The 18254-nt window shown below is 40.9% G+C and overlaps 1 protein-coding gene across 2 annotated transcripts in view; it reads left to right on the forward strand.

Annotated features, from left to right (window-relative positions):
• The window catches only part of dennd5a (DENN/MADD domain containing 5A), a 113074-nt gene that overhangs the window by 52980 nt on the left and 41840 nt on the right, over positions 1-18254 (forward strand). For both annotated transcript variants that reach the window (XM_034190913.1, XM_034190919.1), the window contains 4 exons: positions 11341-11472; positions 12878-13030; positions 13130-13214; positions 13349-13436. In XM_034190913.1, coding sequence (XP_034046804.1) covers positions 11341-11472; positions 12878-13030; positions 13130-13214; positions 13349-13436 — 458 coding nt within the window. The remainder of the gene's footprint in view (positions 1-11340; positions 11473-12877; positions 13031-13129; positions 13215-13348; positions 13437-18254) is intronic.

Here is an 18254-nt window from a genome sequence, read left to right on the forward strand (position 1 = left end):
AAATTCTACTCCCAACACCCCAGAATGACAACATCCATCCATCCATTTTCTTCCGCTTTATCCGGAGTCAGGTCGTGGGGGCAGCAGCTCAAGCAAAGTCGCCCAGACCTCCCGATCCACACACATCTCCCCCAGCTCCTCCGGGGGAACCCCAAGGCATTCCCAAGCCAGCAGAGAGATGTAGTCCCTCCAGCGTGTCCTGGGTCTTTCCCAGGACCTCCTCCCAATGGGACGTGCCCAGAACACCTCCCTCCTACATTAATTAACGTGTGACATGTCCTTTAAAAAGAAGTGGAAAAAAAAAACAGATAAGTCCCCCTAAGCTAGTTAAATCACAGTACAGGGTCCCAAATCACAGTATAGGGGCCTCCAATGCTCAACTGCATTGGCGAGAACCCCGTTGTGTATATATGTGTATATATATATTCCATGTCTCTGATCTATTCCCATTTCCGAGAGATAGAAACTACAGCGAAAGGTTTTACTTATTTAATGTTACTAATATACACCGATTGGCTGTAACATTGTGACCACCTTCTTAATGTTGTGTAGGTCTGCCTTTTGCCACCAAAATAGTCCTGACCTTTTGAAGGTGTGCTGTTGTGTCTGTCACTTCAATTTTTGCAGTAGATCCTTCTGTTGGATTGGACCACACAGTTCACCCTTTGCTTCCCATGTGCATCAGTTAGCTTTGGCAGCTGATGCCGCTGCTTTCCATTCACTGGTTTTTCCTTTTTTGGACCACTGACTACTGGGGACACCCCACAAGAGCTGCAGTTTAAGAAATTCTCCGGCCCCCTTGTCACAGTCACTCAAATGACACCCCCCTCACGGATAATAAACCATCCAACATACCTCCTCCCTATACATACAATACTTACCTCCATTTTTGGAGTGTTCCATAGTTTACAGAATATACAGTGCCGTGAAAAAGTTATTGCTCCCTTGAGCTTCTACAAGTTTCAATTTTTTAGGACATCAAAAAACAAAACAAAAATTCAGGCTTGTTATATGAAAATATGTAAAATTATGCCCTTTAAACTCATAATGAAAAGTAATCTCTACATCATGAATTAAAAGACAGACGAAATTACGGGTAAAAACTGGAGAAATTACGCACAGTGCAAGTTTAGAATTTTGCATCACCAGTTATACAACTTCATGATGAAGTGGTACAGAGGGATTTTATAAAAAAAAAATAAAAATAAAAAAATTCAGCTGCAATTTGCCAGAAGGCACATCAGAGATGCAAGCCTAAATGTGATCTGTTTTGTTGGAAGAAAATTCTTCTCTGCTCTACACAACTATGAAGCTGTGAGTAGTGAAGCAGAATTCAAATCTTGCACAAATGCGTAATTTGTCCAGTCGCAGCCACAGAAGCTCTCTTTACTAATAAATTAGAGTAAAAAGCATAGTAACATACTATGCCAGTATGCTAGCCATATGAAAGGGAAATAAGTGCGTCTTAAGTCAGGACTTAAGTCTGTACAGAATCTGACTGTTTTATGAATAATATATGAATAATTTTATAGGTTAGGAACAGAACCTTAAAATCTGATCTCATAGGGACAGGAACCCAGTGAAAAGATGCCAAAATGGGTGTAATGTGGTCAATCCTTCTACTTCTTGATAAAAGTGTGGCAGTAGCATTTTGAACCAATTGGAGACCCCTAATGCTGGACTGTGGTAAACCAGAAAATAGAACATTGCAGTAGTCCAATCGAGAAGAAAGAACGCATGAATCAGGGTCTCGGCATCAGCCATAGACATGATGGGATGAATGTTAGCTATATTTCGCAGGTGGAAGAAAGCAGTCCTCGTAATATCTCTAATGTGGAGGTCAGATGATAACATAGGATCAAAAATTACCCCAAAGATCATCACTTTGTCAGTGTGATGTATGACACACGAGCCTAGGCTAAGTGTAAGCTGGTCAAATTGATGCCAATGTCTCACTGGAGCAAGAACCATCATTTCAGTCTTATCAGAGTTTAAAAGTAGGAAATTGCTAGACATCCATCTTTTTACTGATGCAAGGGAATCCTGTAAGGATTTTTTGTGGATGAGATTACCAGCAGTTGTCATGTTTTTGTCATGATTATCATCAGCATAGCAATGAAAGGTGATCCTAAAACACAGCAATATGTGCCCAAGGGATGCTATATAAAGGGAGAAAAGCAGGGGGCATAAGACGGACCCCTATGGAACCCCAAATTTCATGTCACGAAAGTTAGAGGTAGTGTTATTGTACAAAACACAGTGAGAAAGACTGGTCAGGTATGATGTCAACCATGCAAGGGCATTCCCAGTAATCCCAAAATGATTCCCCAGCCTAATGAGTAGAACATGATGATCCACGGTATCAAACGCAACACTAAGATCAAACAGCACCAGAACCGTTGTGATGTCTGAATCCATTGCAAGCAGAAGATAATTCACCACTTTAGTGTGAGCTGTAAAAGCAGTGTGCAGTGGTTCAAAAAGATTATTCTCGTTAAGGTGGTCCACGAGCTGCCGTGAAACCACTTTTTCCAGAATTTTAGGAAAAAATATAGATTTGATATCTGCCTATAGTTTTTCAATATACTAGGATCAAGATTTGATTTCTTAATGGTTTAATCACTGCAGATTTTAAACATTTAGGAACAGATCCAGAGGTTAAGAGATTTGAGAGATTAATCATTTCCAGCACAGCTGGCCCAAGAGTGGACCACAGGTCCTTAAACAGTTTTGTTGGTGTAGGATCAAATAAGCAGGTTGTGCTTTTTGTAGATGTTATGAGTTTCATCAGCATGCCTAGTGAGATACTGTCAAATTCTGTAAATCTAGGTAATACCTCAGAGATGGCACCCACCTCAATAGCAGAGTGTAGTGGCTGGGTTAAGGCATGCTGGGATATGTTTAACCTAATATTGTCTGTTTTCTTCTCGAAGTAATCCAAGAAATCTTGTGCTGGAAAAGGAGAGTGACTTATAGGTGGTTGTCCATGTATAAGTGTTGCCACAAGAACTTTGAGTTATGCTTGTTTTTGTTGATCAAATCAGAGTAATAGGTCTGCTTTGTAGCCAGTAGTGCATGCTTATAGTCTAAGATAGCATCACAACACGCGAGGTGGAATACTTCTAATTTTGAACTACGCCATTTCTGTTCTAGACCTCTAGCCTTATGCTTGAGGTCACGCAAGTAATCATTGAACCAAGGTGACTGTGTTTTGGGGGGGACATGCTTTTAATATAGGTGGCGCAATCATGTCGAGTGTACTTTTGAGCACTGAGTTTAAACTATCCGCAAGACTTTCTACTGATTGGGCATTTTCCAAACATGAAGCTAAGATATCAGGCAGTCTGGCTTCAAGTTCAGTCGTAGTTGATGAGTTAATGTGTTGTCGCAATGATAAATAAGGTTGTTGTTCCACTAAACACGCCAGTGAAACTATAAACCTAATAAGTGAGTGATCAGAAACCACCGATGCAAGAGGCATGATGTCAATATTCGTGACAGCAATACCACCAAGTCCAGGGTATTTCCACTAATGTGTGTCGGATCCTGATTGCATTGCTGAAATCCTAATGCATCCACAATTTCCATAAATGATTTGCAGAGGGGATCAGAAGGCTTATTTATATGAATGTTGAAGTCACCAATAATCAGAATGGTATCTGCACTAGTTGACAAGTTGGAGATGAACTCAGCAAATTCATCTTAAGAATTCAGAGTATGGGCCAGGGGGCCTATATACAGTGACAAAGTAATACAGCTCTTTTTATTCTTCTGACCGTGGCAATATGCAGCATCGTGGGCAGAGAGGAGAATCCGTTGTTCAAACAAATTATATTTGTGACCTCCAACAGCTAATAGACTAAACCTAGATTTATAAATAAGAGCAACACCCCACCTTGCTTCGCATCATGAGGGACATGACTAAATGTGTAAATTCATGTCGAGATTAGTTTTCACTGTGAGTTTAAAAGGCAGAATTTTCAAAATTTTAATATAACAAAATTTTTGTTTTTTGATGTCCTAAAAATTTTTAAACATGTAAAAGCGCACGAGAGGAATAACTTTTTCACAGCACTATATATATATATATATATATATATATATATATATATATATATATATATATATATATATATATATATTATATATATATATATATATATATATATATATATATATATATATATATATATATATATATGAGATCTGCAAGAAAAATAACGTACCTTTTTATTTTTTTTCAAAAACTATATGGATTTGAATCACGTGCGATTACATCAGCCAACCTTGAACTCTTGTGCGCATGCGTGAGTTTTTTCACGCCTGTCAGTTACGTCATTCGCCTGTGGGCAGGCTTTGAGTGAGGAGTGGTCCACCCCCCTCGTTGGAATTCCTTTGTCTGACTTCTTCCTGAGAGACTGGCGCTTTGCTTTATCAAAATTTTTTCAGAACCTGTGAGGCAGATCGAAGTGGACACCATTCGAGAAATTCAGCTGGTTTTCGGTGAAAATTTTAACAGCTGATGAGAGATTATGGAGTCTTACTGTCGCTTTTAGGACTTCCCATGGAGCGGGACGTCGCGCCGCACTCTGAGGCGCCGTCGTCAGCCTGTTTCGAGCTGAAAACCTCCAAATTTAAGCCTCTGTTGACCCAGGACGTCGTGAGAGAACAGAGAAGTTTCAGAAGAGCTCGGGATCAGCAGTTTATCCGGACATTCCACTGTTAAAGGAGATTTTGTAATGAAAGACATGCGGACGGATTGGCACGTCGGCAGGCAGCCGGCGCGGCGTGCCGCCACAGGAAAAACACCTCCGTGTTGATAACCATTTGTAAAAACCAGGCGGCTTTTGATGGCTTTCAGTAGAGTGAGTATCTGAGAAATTGTTTAACAGCTGGACATGTTCCAACTTGTCCTTAAGGCTTCCAGCGGAGGTGTTTTTCCTGTGGCGCCGGACCATGAGCGGCTGCCTGCCGACGCGCCAATCCGTCCGCACGTCTTTCATTACAAAATCTCCTTTAACAGTGGAATGTCTGGATAAACTGCTGATCCCGAGCTCTTCTGAAACTTCTCTGTTCTCTCACGACGTCCTGGGTCAACAGAGGCTTAATTTTGGAGGTTTTCAGCTCGAAACAGGCTGATGACGGTGCCTCAGAGTGCGGCGCGACGTCCCGCTCCGTGGGAAGTCCTAAAAGCGACAGTAAGACTCCATAATCTCTCATCAGCCGTTAAAATTTTCACCGAAAACCAGCTGAATTTCTCGAATGGTGTCCACTTCGATCTGCCTCACAGGTTCTGAAAAAATTTTGATAAAGCAAAGCGCCAGTCTCTCAGGAAGAAGTCAGACAAAGGAATTCCGTTGAGGGGGGTGGACCACTCCTCACTCAAAGCCTGCCTACAGGCGAATGACGTAACCGACAGGCGTGAAAAAACTCTTGCATGCCCACGAGGGTTCAAGCTTGTCTGATGTAATCGCATGTGATTCAAATCCATATAGTTTTTGAAAAAAATAAAAAGGTCCGATACTTTTCTCACAGACCTCGTGTGTGTGTGTCTTGTTTTTTTTTTTTTTTTGTGGTCTACAGTATCTCTGAGAGAGCACCGCAATTTTGGTGTACTCCTCCCATACAATGGCAGTAAAGACTATTTTATTCTATGTTTATACATCTCCATTTTTCCTGCTTTCAACACCAACTTCAAAGACAGATTGTTAGTTTGCTGATCAATATATTCCACCCACTTACAGGTGCCATTGTAATGAAATAACCAATGTTATTTACTTCACCTGTCAGTGGTCAGTGTTATGACCATGATCAGTGTAATGTCAATATGGCTGCCGGCACTTTATTTCTCTTTTTGCTGCATGGGGAAAAAAGGTGCCACTCTGAGTTTCTAGAGCGGCGTGGCAACAATGACACTCGACATGCGTCTGGGATACATTTCTTATGCAGCCAGTGTGCATGCTGTAACGTGTTGACACAGCTGCCAAAATCAAAATCAACACCCTCTGCAGCCCCCAGGTGCTCACACTGCAGTTAGTGTGAAACAGGCCTTACTCACAAAGTGAATATCCATTCACTTTCCAATTCCAACACGCTGAAAAAGCACAAATTTTAACCCCCCCTTCACACGTAGCAAGAATGTGCAGGAACCAGGCCGAAACGGCAAAAATTGCCATAATCGGGCACAGTCGGGCGGGAAAGAGGCGTTGTCAATCGTGTCAGAACGTATCCAAATTACCTCGTCCACACCTGCACGATGGCATCCAAAGCATATGTGGACAACAGGTAGATGACACAGACTGCCGTAAGACAGCCATAAAGGGGCTGGAGACTGCCCGATGTCCAAATGTCTGGCTGGCACAGGACTGGAGTGGGAGGGAGTGCTGTGTTCCTCCCTTTGCACAGTCCCTGCCGGTACTGGATGCCACCAAGGTACGGACCGGACCCACGCCATGTGTGACTGCTTGGCTCACTACCAGCAAACTTTCAACAAAGGTGTCTAGTGACACGCTTGCATGTGCGCTACATGCACACGCTTAGTGGCCCATACAGCCGTTATGAACACACAATTCCAGCACCGCGTGGGGGCGAACATGTACACATGCCACTGAACACCTTTGCTGAAAGTTTGCAGCAGTCAGACCATGTGTCAGTCGCAGCCTTTCCAGTGAACTTTAATTTCTTTTTTCTTTTTTGCCCACTTCAGGAGCACAACGCAACTCTGCACACCATGATGTCAGTTGGATTATCACATGGGAGTTCATTTTTGCGTGGTTATTTGCAGCACACAGCAGCCTGGTGAGTGGATTTTCGCCACAGGCTGTGGTTTGGATCCTGTGCGCGATCAGATCATTTCAGATGCTGTTTTGATGCATATAGATCGCTGTCAGATGTGCGTCCCATCTCTATGGCGCCATGAGTGTTTTGAACATGGAGAACACACTTGGAACAGCCGAGCGAATGGAACCAAATATGTCGACTGCTCAGAGACTGCCGTCTGTTGGGCTTCAGACCACACCTCAGTACTTTCCGATTGTGGCCGGATGTGTCATTCTGATGCAATTCGGCCTTAATCGGCGTATGTGTGACGGGGTATAAATGTTTGATTGATTCAATTCAATAGTTTATTGTCATTGTCAAGGTAACAACGAAATTACATTTAGAGCAATTTCATTAAAACAGTCACTGCAAACAACAGCTCACACTGTCGAACTGTTGTCATGACATTTTTTGCACTGGATGAACTTGTGATCGCAAAAAAGTGCTATGAATAACTGTAGCTGTTAGAGTTTTTTTTTTTTTTATCACTGTCACTGGTCGGTATCATTTGTGAGTCACAATCAGCTGCTTTAGACATTAAAAAAAAATCAGTCTAACTAAGGATAATAAATGAGAACCCGTAAATAGTCTTTTCTTCTGCACTGATGCACTTTAGGAATGACTGACAAATCAGGGATGAAACTCAGCTGTGGGTTTTCACGCCTCATCCCCACTGCACATTTGCATAAACCAGTGTCTTTTTAATGTGGTGGAAACACAAAGCGGATCTGTTTCTGGTTCTGGTACTAGTCCCTGGAAGCCAGATCATCCAGTCCTCTAATGTAGTGGTACCAGTGGAATGCAGTGGAAAAGAACCTTGTAAAGTCCTCAGCTTCTACACTGAGACCACGTGACCCATCCACTCACATGGCCTCTCCTCCCCTCTTTGCTTTCTTCTTCAAATGCTTTGTGTGCTTGATTACCCACATCACTTTGACATCATAGGAAGAAACACTGTATAGATGTTGTTGAACAAGTAGCAGTGGCCTTTGTGGTCTCCAGAATCCTGTAATTAGCAGCAAGGCTTCACAAGCAACTTGATAGCCCTGTCTGTGTTTATGTTACCGTTATTATGCATGTTAAAAGATGCCGTCATGGCGTAAAATAGGAGGTTCACTGGTCCTCACTGATCAGCACCCAAAATTTCAGAATATAGTTGTAGCTGAATATAGTTTTTACAGATACTTAAAGTAATTTTGCGGACCCTTACACTGATTGACTGACTCCACTGTGCTTCTTCCTGTTACTCACAGGGACCATAGTACTTGATTTAAAACTTGACTTTTGTTAACCAGTCAAAGCTGTGTGGTAAATGGACTGCATTTATATAGCGCTTTTCCCTCTGCATCAGACGCTCAAAGCGCTTTACAATAATGCCTCACATTCACCTTGTGCAGTTGCACAAGGCATTTTTACTGTTTAACTTTGTCATCATAATCCTGTAATTTTGGGAGTGTTTGAGATTTGTACGTGTACATGAGATGAGATGCTAATCAGCTCATAACACTAGTTTTTTTTTTTTTTTTTTTTACGAGGTCTATTAAAAAAGTATCCGACCTTATTTTTTTCAAAAACCATATGGATTTGAATCACGTGTGATTACATCAGACATGCTTGAACCCTCGTGGGCATGCGAGAGTTTTTTCACGCCTGTCGGTTACGTCATTCGCCTGTGGGCAGTCTTTGAGTGAGGAGTCGCCCACCCTCTCGTCGTTTTTTCATTTTTTAGGAATGGCTCAGACTGCTGCTTTGTTTGATAAAATTTTTTTCAAAAACTGTAAGGCACAACTGAGTGGACACCATTCAATAAATTCAGCTGGTTTTCGGTAAAAATTTTAACGGCTGATGAGAGATTTTGGTCTGGTAGTGTCGCTTTAAGGACGGCCCACGGCGCCTGACGGTGATCTGCGCTCCGAGGCGGCAGCGTCTCGCCGTTTCAAGTTGAAAAGTTCCACATTTCAGGCTCTGTTGACCCAGTAAGTCGTCAGAGAACAGAGAACTTTCAGAAGAAGTCGGTATGAGGAGTTTATTTGGACATTCCATTGTTAACGGACATTTTGTAATGAAAGAACGTGCGGGCAGAGTCGCATGTCGGGCCGGACCCGACCGCGGCGGGTCGCGACAGGAAAAACACCTCCGTTGGAAACCTTAACGGGCAAGTTGGAACATGCCCAAGCTGTAAAACAATTTCTCAGTTACTCACTTGTTGAAAGCCATCAAAAGCCGCCTGAATTTTACAAATGGTTTTCAACACGGAGGTGTTTTTCGTGTCGCGGCGCACACAGATTCGCCGAGTCGTCACGGAAACAACTCGGCGAATTTGCGCGCACGTCTTTCATTAAAAAATGTCCTTAAACAGTGGAATGTCCGCATAAAGTCCTCATGCCGGCCTTTTCTGAATCTTCTCTGTTCTCTCACGACATCCTGGGTGAATTAAGCCTTAAATTAGGATGTTTTCAGGTCGAAACAGGCCGACGACGGCGCCTGGAAACGCTGCACGACGTCCCGCTCCATGGGAAGTCCTTACACCGACAGAAACACCCCCTAATCTCTCATCAGCCGTTAAACTTTTCACCGAAAACCAGCTTAATTTCTCGAATAGTGTCCACTCGGATATTCCTCACAGGTCCAGAAAAAATGTTGATAAAGCAACGCGCGCCGTCTTGAGCAGTGTGTGAAACAAAGGAATTCAGCCGAGAGGGCGGGACCACATCTCACTCAAGGCCTGCCCACAGGGAAATGACGTCACTGACACGCGTGAAAAAACTCACGCATACGCACGAGGGTTCAAGCATGATTGGTGTAATCGCATGTCATTCAAATCCATATAGTTAAAAAAAAATAAATAAAAGGGTCGGTTTATTATCTAATAGACCTCGTATATGTGCGATTTGTGACAGGAAGCGAGGTGCACATGCCACAAATTGCCATTTTTGAGTGTGGGTGGGGGATGTAACACAAACGGCGCAAAGCTTGCAGTATATGCACAAATTTGAAGAATTTTACTCAGAATACAAAGTGATAACTCAGGTTTGGTGATTGTATTGTAAATTAAGCCAGTGGTAAATGTTGAGTAGTTTACAAATGAGGTTAGCTTGGCTGGCATGACTGACATTGACACACATTCTTTATTTTTTTAAAAGAATGAGTCATTTAGTTATTTACATGTAAGACAGAGTTGTTGTATATTTACTACAGTAGTGGCATTAACATCTTTGAATTCAAACTAAATTGGTTCTGCTTGAATTGTCTGTCAGAGGGGAGGCACAAAGCAACACACCAGACAAATTCCCTTCAAATATGGCGATGCACTGATGTTCCTTCTGCTTCTCTACAGTGAGATTAAGGCAGAAAGCAGTGCACAGTGCAGCATCATTGATAGTTTCCAACTGACTCATGCTTGTTTCCATGCATAGTGCCCATGTTATTTAAACTGTAAGTGTACATGCTCCTATTTGTGCACCCATGTGTGTTGGTCTTAAAGTGAGGTGTTGCCAGGTGCAGTGCTGGTCCATTGCTATTATTGAGGCAGCAGAAATTGTTTGCACCATAGACCACCAAAAGCCTGGTCTAAAGTTGAGTGCTCTGATACGTGTGCCTCACATACAATCCTTATACGCTCTGTATGCACACACAATGAAACCAATGAAATGAAAGTAAGCACAAATGGCAAAATATAAAGTCAAGTCTACCATCTGAATAGCAGTGCACCAGGTTCGAGGATCCTCCAGCTCTTGAACAGGATGACACATGATGCTCCAATTGGTTTATTTCATGCTCTGACCCAAAAACAACTATGATTACTTGACTAAATACAACCACTTTGCTGCACCTGGCACCTTACTTTGTTCTCAGATTCCTGGCGTCCGTCACTCTGTGGGAGATGATGGTGTAGTGTCCAGTTTGCCTTTTGCTTTTTTTGTTTGTTTTTGTTTTTTACACTTTTCAATTTAAATGTATTTCATTTATATAGCACCAAATCACAACAAAGCTGCCACAAGTAGGGTTTAACCTTACCAACCCCTAGAGCAAGCACACAGGTGACAGTGGTAAGGGGAAAAACTCCCTCTGATGATTTGAGGAAGAAACCTCAAGTAGACCAGACTCAAAGGGGTGACTCACTGCTTGGGCCATGCTTCCGACACACTTGGCAATACAGATATACAGGAATTTATTTATTTATTTTTTGTTTCTGTCTGCACCTGCGCGAATGACTTTTCAGTCCAGTGTGTGAGTGACAATCTCTGCTCTCAGATTAAACACACCATAAATCACAAAGTAGACATAGACACGCCCCAAATGCACTTGCACTTTGCGCTGTAGACCCTGCGTCATAGATCATCAAGATAGGGCCCTGTGTGTGTGTGTGTGTGTGTGTGTGTGTGTGTGTGTGTGTGTGTGTGTGTTTTTTATTTTTATTTTTTTATTGCTTTCTCATTAATATGAAGTCATCACCATGCTGAGTCAGATAGAATTTTTCATCAGTTCCGTTTTTGTGCTGACTTTTTTTTTTTTTATCAGAAGTACATCCAGGAAGCCAGGAACCTTGGAACTACCATCAGACAGCCCAAACTCTCCAACCTGTCTCCTTCTGTCATTGCTCAGACAAACTGGAAATTTGTTGAAGGATTACTAAAGGAGTGCAGGAACAAGGTTTGTGCTGCTCCCCCCTTTTAAAGCAATCATTTTGTTACATAATTTGAAGTGATAAAATTCATCACACAGTGTGTATGTGTGTATATATTTGTGTAATGTGTCAACATTTTAACCATTAAGATGGGCTTTGTGGCTGCTTCCAATGATTGTTTTACATTTATTGTTGGATGGACATTACACTTAGTTATGTGTTGCCGTGACACTTTATCACCACACTAACTTACGATTAGGTGATTTTAGAGGTGGACAATTGTTTAAAAGTAACTAAGGAGCTAATTCTGCCACCCTGTATGATAGTTTCTGCAGACCTGAGACCACCTGCAGAGTAACATCATGCCTGGGACAGAGCAATTTGGTGTTCAGTGTTCTTCTCAAGGACACTTTCACGCATGGACAGACGTACCCAGGATTCAATGTTCTGACTTCTCTTGAATTGTTTTTACAATCAAGTGTGTAATTAGATTCCACTCTGGTGTATTGAAAAATTTAGAAGATAAAATATAATTGCTCTCACTGTGCCTTTGTTCATGTTTTCTGCAAAGACACAGTTGCAGCATGTATACAGGTTCACTTTAAATCTCTGTACACTCCAGCTCTCTACTTCTCATCCAAAAGTCTCATATGCGCCACAGTTTAATCAAACTTGCAGAAATATTGCTATAAAGCTTGAACCTTGTATTTATTGAAACAAGCAGGCTTGTGAACAGTGATGTTAGCCTCTAATATTACAAATATTGAATTTTGTTGAAAATATATCTTAACATTTTCCAGCATAGCTAAAATGCAGCAGGTTTTTGTCTGTCTGTGAATCCAGTCTGCAGACTCTCTGCTATGGCAGATAATATCTTTCAGACAAAAATCTACCTATAGAAAGTTTCTTACTGGAATACGGTAAAGATAATAGATGATTACTGATATTCAAAATTACCAGTATGACCTCCTTGTTTGTATACAACTGCTTAGCATCTCCCTGTCATTACTAGTGAACATCATTTCTTTGCGTTTGTGAATACAGCTTTCTGTTTGAGAATTAATGCAGTCTTAGCTTACACAGTATGACATGGGTTTGACAGACTTTGGGACATGGTATTTTAATGTAAAGATATTTACTTGTAAGGGCTTAAGATGTACTCAGTCCACGTCTGGTGATTGAAGAACACAAAATTAACGGCGTGTAAATGCCATCAGAGATTTACTGCAGTAACAGTAAATTGGAAAAATCACTGGAAATGCTAAATTAAGGCTAAATCATAGCACGCGTACGCTTACTGTAAATAAATAGTGTGTAAGAATGCAAACTTCACACAGCACCAACACTAAACACTGAATTATTTCTTTTGAATGATGAACATCCACAAGTTTTGATTGTTTTCCTGTAGTGTTTATGCTTCTTTGCTGGCAGACCAAGCGTATGCTCGTGGAGAAAATGGGTCGGGAGGCAGTTGAGTTGGGTCATGGCGAGGTCAGTATTACTGGTGTTGAGGAAAACACTCTAATTGCAAGCCTGTGTGACCTGCTGGAAAGGATCTGGAGCCACGGTCTACAGGTTAAACAGGTCAGAAAGAAAAAAGTCACAGTAGTCCAGTATACACACGCAGCAGCTGTACATCATCTTAGTGGAGTTAATAATACAAATACATGTGTGTTTCCTCAGGGGAAATCTGCATTGTGGTCCCACCTGCTCCACTATCAGGAGAGCAAAGAGAAGAATGCAACCCCGGGTGGTTTAGGACCTCCAGGTGACTGCTGAGATCAGCCTTTGGCTAAACAATTGTTTAAACACAATAAATGAAAATTAATGACCAATAAAATGACTTCTGTCTTCCCAATCCGGGATGCAATTAACTACCTCTTTCTGTCATCCACATATCAGGATTTATTCATGACACAGAGAGGCGCAAATCTGATGGTGGTGGAGCTGCCATGCCCCCTCTTAAAGTCTCTCTAATTCAGGACATGAGGTGAGAAAGAGACCCTTCAGATGATCTGTTTTTTGTGTTTTTAAAAAGTGGATGTTGCCGGTCAGTATTAGAGTAAATTTGGCCAACACTGCCCCTTTGTGGTACACTTTCAAATCATACCTACATACACACACATGGAAAAAATGTTCGTACACCTAGTGCATTTTAATATACTATCAGAAATAAATGCAAACACAGTAATTCTGTTTAATCAAAATATTTTTTAAACTGTCCAAATTATTTGAAAACAAAACAACATTCTTTCATAAAATGAAACAAACAAACAAAAAAAAAAATCCTGACATAAAATGTATGCTGGACACAATTATTGACACCCTTTGATGAATTTACAGTAAATCATCACTTTTATAGACATTTTTTTTATAGACATCGATCTCTGCTCCCCTCCACAGCATGTCTTTTTCCTGGTTCTCTCCCTCAGCCCCAACCAGTCCCAGCAGAAGACTGCCCCTCCCTGAGCCTGGTTCTGCTGGAGGTTTCTTCCTGTTAAAAGGGAGTTTTTCCTGCCCACTGTAGCCAAGTGCTTGCTCACAGGGGGTCGTTTTGACTGTTGGGGTTTTACATAATTATTGTATGGCCTTGCCTTACAATATAAAGCGCCTTGGGGCAACTGTTTGTTGTGATTTGGCGCTATATAAAAAAATTGATTGATTGATTGATTTTTCTTTAGACAGGTCAGGACGTAGACACATGAGCATTTCCGAGTCACTGATTGTTTTGGATGTCACTTGCATCAATTTTTAAGAAATACAGACACTATGGCACTCAATGGTAAACCTGTCTGGAGGAGTCAGTTTTTGAGAGCTGACTGACCGTGCAAGAAGGAGAAGAGTGAGGAAAGCCACCAAGACATCCAAGACAACTCTGAAGAAGTGATAGGCTTCTGTGGCTGTAATTGGAGAAATTGTGCATATTGCAACGTTTGTCTGTTGCACCACCACTCAGCCTCCTCGTAAAGTGGAGCAAAGAAGGATTTTCATCCAACAAAACAGATCAGATCTAGACTTGCATCTCTCATGTACCTTCTGGCAAACTGCAACTGAAATTTCACATTCTTTTGAAGAAAAACCTTCTCTGTGCCACTCCACCATGAAGCTGTATCACTGGTGATAATTCATAATTCATTATATTGTGTAAAAATAATATACATGATTTGTATGTAATGACACATCATAACTGACAAAATATAACATAATTAAAACTGTTATCACATGGTGGTGTTTCTTGTGGAGAAATAACTATAACTATCATATCTTTTTAAAAACATTAACACTTGGTGAGAGTACCACTTCATTAGGAAGTCTGTTCCATAATTCTACAGTTCTGATGCTGAAAGTTTTTTTTTTTTCATACATTTAACCTTGCTCGTTTTACCTCCAGACTCATCTGGTGGCCTCTAAGGCCAGCATATCTTCTTAATTCAAAGAAATTATCATAATCAACATTCTCGTAACCATTCAAAATTTTATACATTTCAATTAAGTCACCTCTAACACGTCTGTCCTCCAAAGAAATTAAACGCAACTGCGCAAGTCTACCTTCATAGATCACGTAACTCAGGAACTAGCTTAGTGGCTCGCCTTTGAACTTTTTCTAAGACTTTTTTGTCTTGTTCAAGATGAGACCAGACCTGCACACAGTATTCTAGGTGTGGGTGTACAAAGCTTTTATAGAGAATAAGGAAGGACTTCTTGTCTAAATAAGAAAAGGCTTGATTTAGCCTTCCCAAAACACTGTTAGCCTTATCAGCCGATACTGCAATATGCCTAGAAAAGAAAGATTATTTGAAACTAGCAAGTCATGATCCTTCTCTTCAGTAGCTGTTTCTAGAATTTTATCATTCATTGTATAATCATAACACGGGTTTTTTTTCCCCCATATGAAGAACTTTGCATTTTTGTTCGTTGAAACCAAGCAGCCAGTCCCTTGACCATAATAGAAGATTATCTATATCTTTCTGAAGTTCTTCCGTATCAACTAAGGAGAATATGGGGTGATACCTTAGTATCATCAGCAATTTTTTTTTTTTTTTTTTTTGTACCTCAAATTGATTGCGGATGGCAGGTCATTAATAAAAGAAACAGTACAGGTCCAATGACTGGCCGCTGGGGGACGCCACTAGTGACCTGCATCCAAGGTGACTGTGCTTCATTGATACAGACACGCTGCCGCCTGTCTCTAAGAAAATCCTCGATCCAGTTACAAAGTTTGCCACCGATACCACATTTTTTCAGTTTGTAAATCAATCTAGCATGAGGCACGGAACACACTACAGTTAAAACTTACACTGTGCGCAGTTTCTCCAGTCACAGCCAAGGACGCCTATATCTTATTCAGAGTTATCTTGGATGCCTTGGTGGCTTCCCTCACTAGTCTCCTTCTTGCACGGTAACTTGGTTTTGAGAACTATCTACTCCACACAGATTTACCATAGTGCCATACTGTTTGTATTTATTCATAATTGATGTAAATAAAGTCCAGGACATATTCAGTGACTTGGAAATGTTCATGTATCCATCCCCTGACTTGTCTGAAGAAAACTGGCAATAAAACTAATTAATGCAACTTTGATGCAACCCATCATCTTGCCTTTTATTTTTTTTAATTAATTTATATCAACTTATAGAGATGTTTCGGTTTGAATTTAAGGAAGATCATTTTAGATTTTTATTTTTTTGTATTCAAAATGGCATAAATAAATTAAAATGTGTGAAACACCAAATGTTACAATACTTTCAGAGGACACTGTATCCATCCCCTGACTTGTCTAATGAAAACTGGCTGTAAAAGTGATGATTTATTGTAAATTCATCAAAAGGTGCCATTAATTGTGTCCAGCATACATTTTGTCAGAATCTTTGCTTTCGCTTCATGAAAGCATTTTGTTTTGTTCTTGTCAGATAAATTTGAACATTTTAAAAATATTCTTATTAAACAAAATTGCTTTGTTTGCATTTATTTCTGTGTAAAAATATAGCCAGCAACATTCAAGTGTCTTTCTTAATAAAAGTTTTAATGACTCACGGCAAGGCGACAGGATCCCCAGACGGCAAATAGATCCGGGCCGGATGTAGTCCAACATCTGGTACCAATCCTGAAAACAGATCCGGTCCAGACAGTTTTTGCACCCTGGCCCAGATCCGGCACGGCTCCGCTTTACAGTTCTGGAACAGATCCATACCAGATCTGAACTGGATCCGCAAAACACCAACCATTTACAGACCATATCTGGCACGGATCTGGGACAGATGTGGTCCACATCACAGCACCGTGGCAGGAACATGGGGCATAACGATAAGCAATTTTATCTGCACTCGGTAGAAACTATCCATTAGCGGTTGTAAACTCTGTACTCTAATCATGATCGTCACTGAGGCTTTTTTAAATGCTTATTGCAAAGCGGTTTGTTTCTTTATGACAATCAAGTTTTATAAGTCCAGGGACACTGATCTGTGTGTTATAGATACAAATCAGTTTCCTCGGATCCACGGAACTTACCCCTGTAAAACGTGTTCCTGCCACGGTGCTGTGATGCAGTCCACATCTACCCCAGATCCGTGGCAGATATGGTCTGTAAACGGTTGGTTGATCGTGCCGGATCTGGGCCAGGGTGCAAAAATTGTGTGGACCGGATCTGTTTTCAGGATTGGAACCAGATGTTGGACTACATCCGGCCCGGATCTATTTGCTGTCTGGGTCAGGAGCATAGACGCGTTTCGACTAGGTCTTCATCAGTGTGCATTTATTTCTGACCATATATGAAAATGTTTACATAAAATATAGGGTTACCAACAACTTTGTTCAAGTGTGTATTATTCTCAAGGTGAACTACATGAACTCATTGATGGAAAATTATAGAATAATGAAGTTTTTCTTAAAATTTAAATAATGAGCTAGAATCTATAACGAATTTGTCCACACACTGCATATAAAAATGTGTTCATACAAAGATTGCTTTCAACATAGAGAGCAAACAGTCCAGTATTTCTCATAAGACACGATGTTATCAGTTTTAGGTTTTGAGGATACAACTCTGCTCTCAACACATTCTTGATTCAAGGCCAATCTCAGTTTAGCTTTAAATCCATGCTTACTTTCTGACAAAAGCACAGACAAGCACTGGTGAAAATATACACCCTGTAGTGGTGGTGATGATAATAATCATATAATGTGTGACTATTTTTCACTTTGTGGTGAAACCATATAATTTCCTTTAGCTGCCTCGTGTGACTTGTACTGTATTTCTTAAAGTTATTGCAGTGTTTTTATTATGATGTGTTCTTCTGTAGGTCTGTTTGATGTTGTGTACTGGGCAGTAAGCCTACAAAGATACCCTGTTTGTTTTTTTTGTTTTTTTAAGAAAATGTGTGTTTTTTTTAAATAATAGTTTGTTTCATGAAATAGAATAATAAAGAATACCTTGCTGCATGAGGCTTGCGTGCTGTACCAGTTTGGCGAATGTGAGACACGCCATCTTATCTGTTCAGACAGCGACGAGTGATAACACGCTTTAGGTCATATTGCTCTAAGGAGGAAATCACTACGTTACTTCCACCCTGATTAGCAGACCCTCCCCAAACCACCCTCCCATTGAGGATGGATTAGCTCAGACCACACACACACACACACACACACACACATAAAACTACATTTTTTTTTTAGTGCTAGTTGGACCCTCCTCTTCAGTCTTCTCAGGGTCTGACACATGGTCATTAACAGTCACAGTGCTATCAGACAGCTACTGTATTAGCTCAGAACACAAGTTTAGCTTATTGAAGATTGAGCATTGTAATTATC

This window comes from Thalassophryne amazonica, chromosome 2, assembly GCF_902500255.1.
Source record: "Thalassophryne amazonica chromosome 2, fThaAma1.1, whole genome shotgun sequence".
NCBI classification, from domain to species: Eukaryota; Metazoa; Chordata; class Actinopteri; order Batrachoidiformes; family Batrachoididae; genus Thalassophryne; species Thalassophryne amazonica.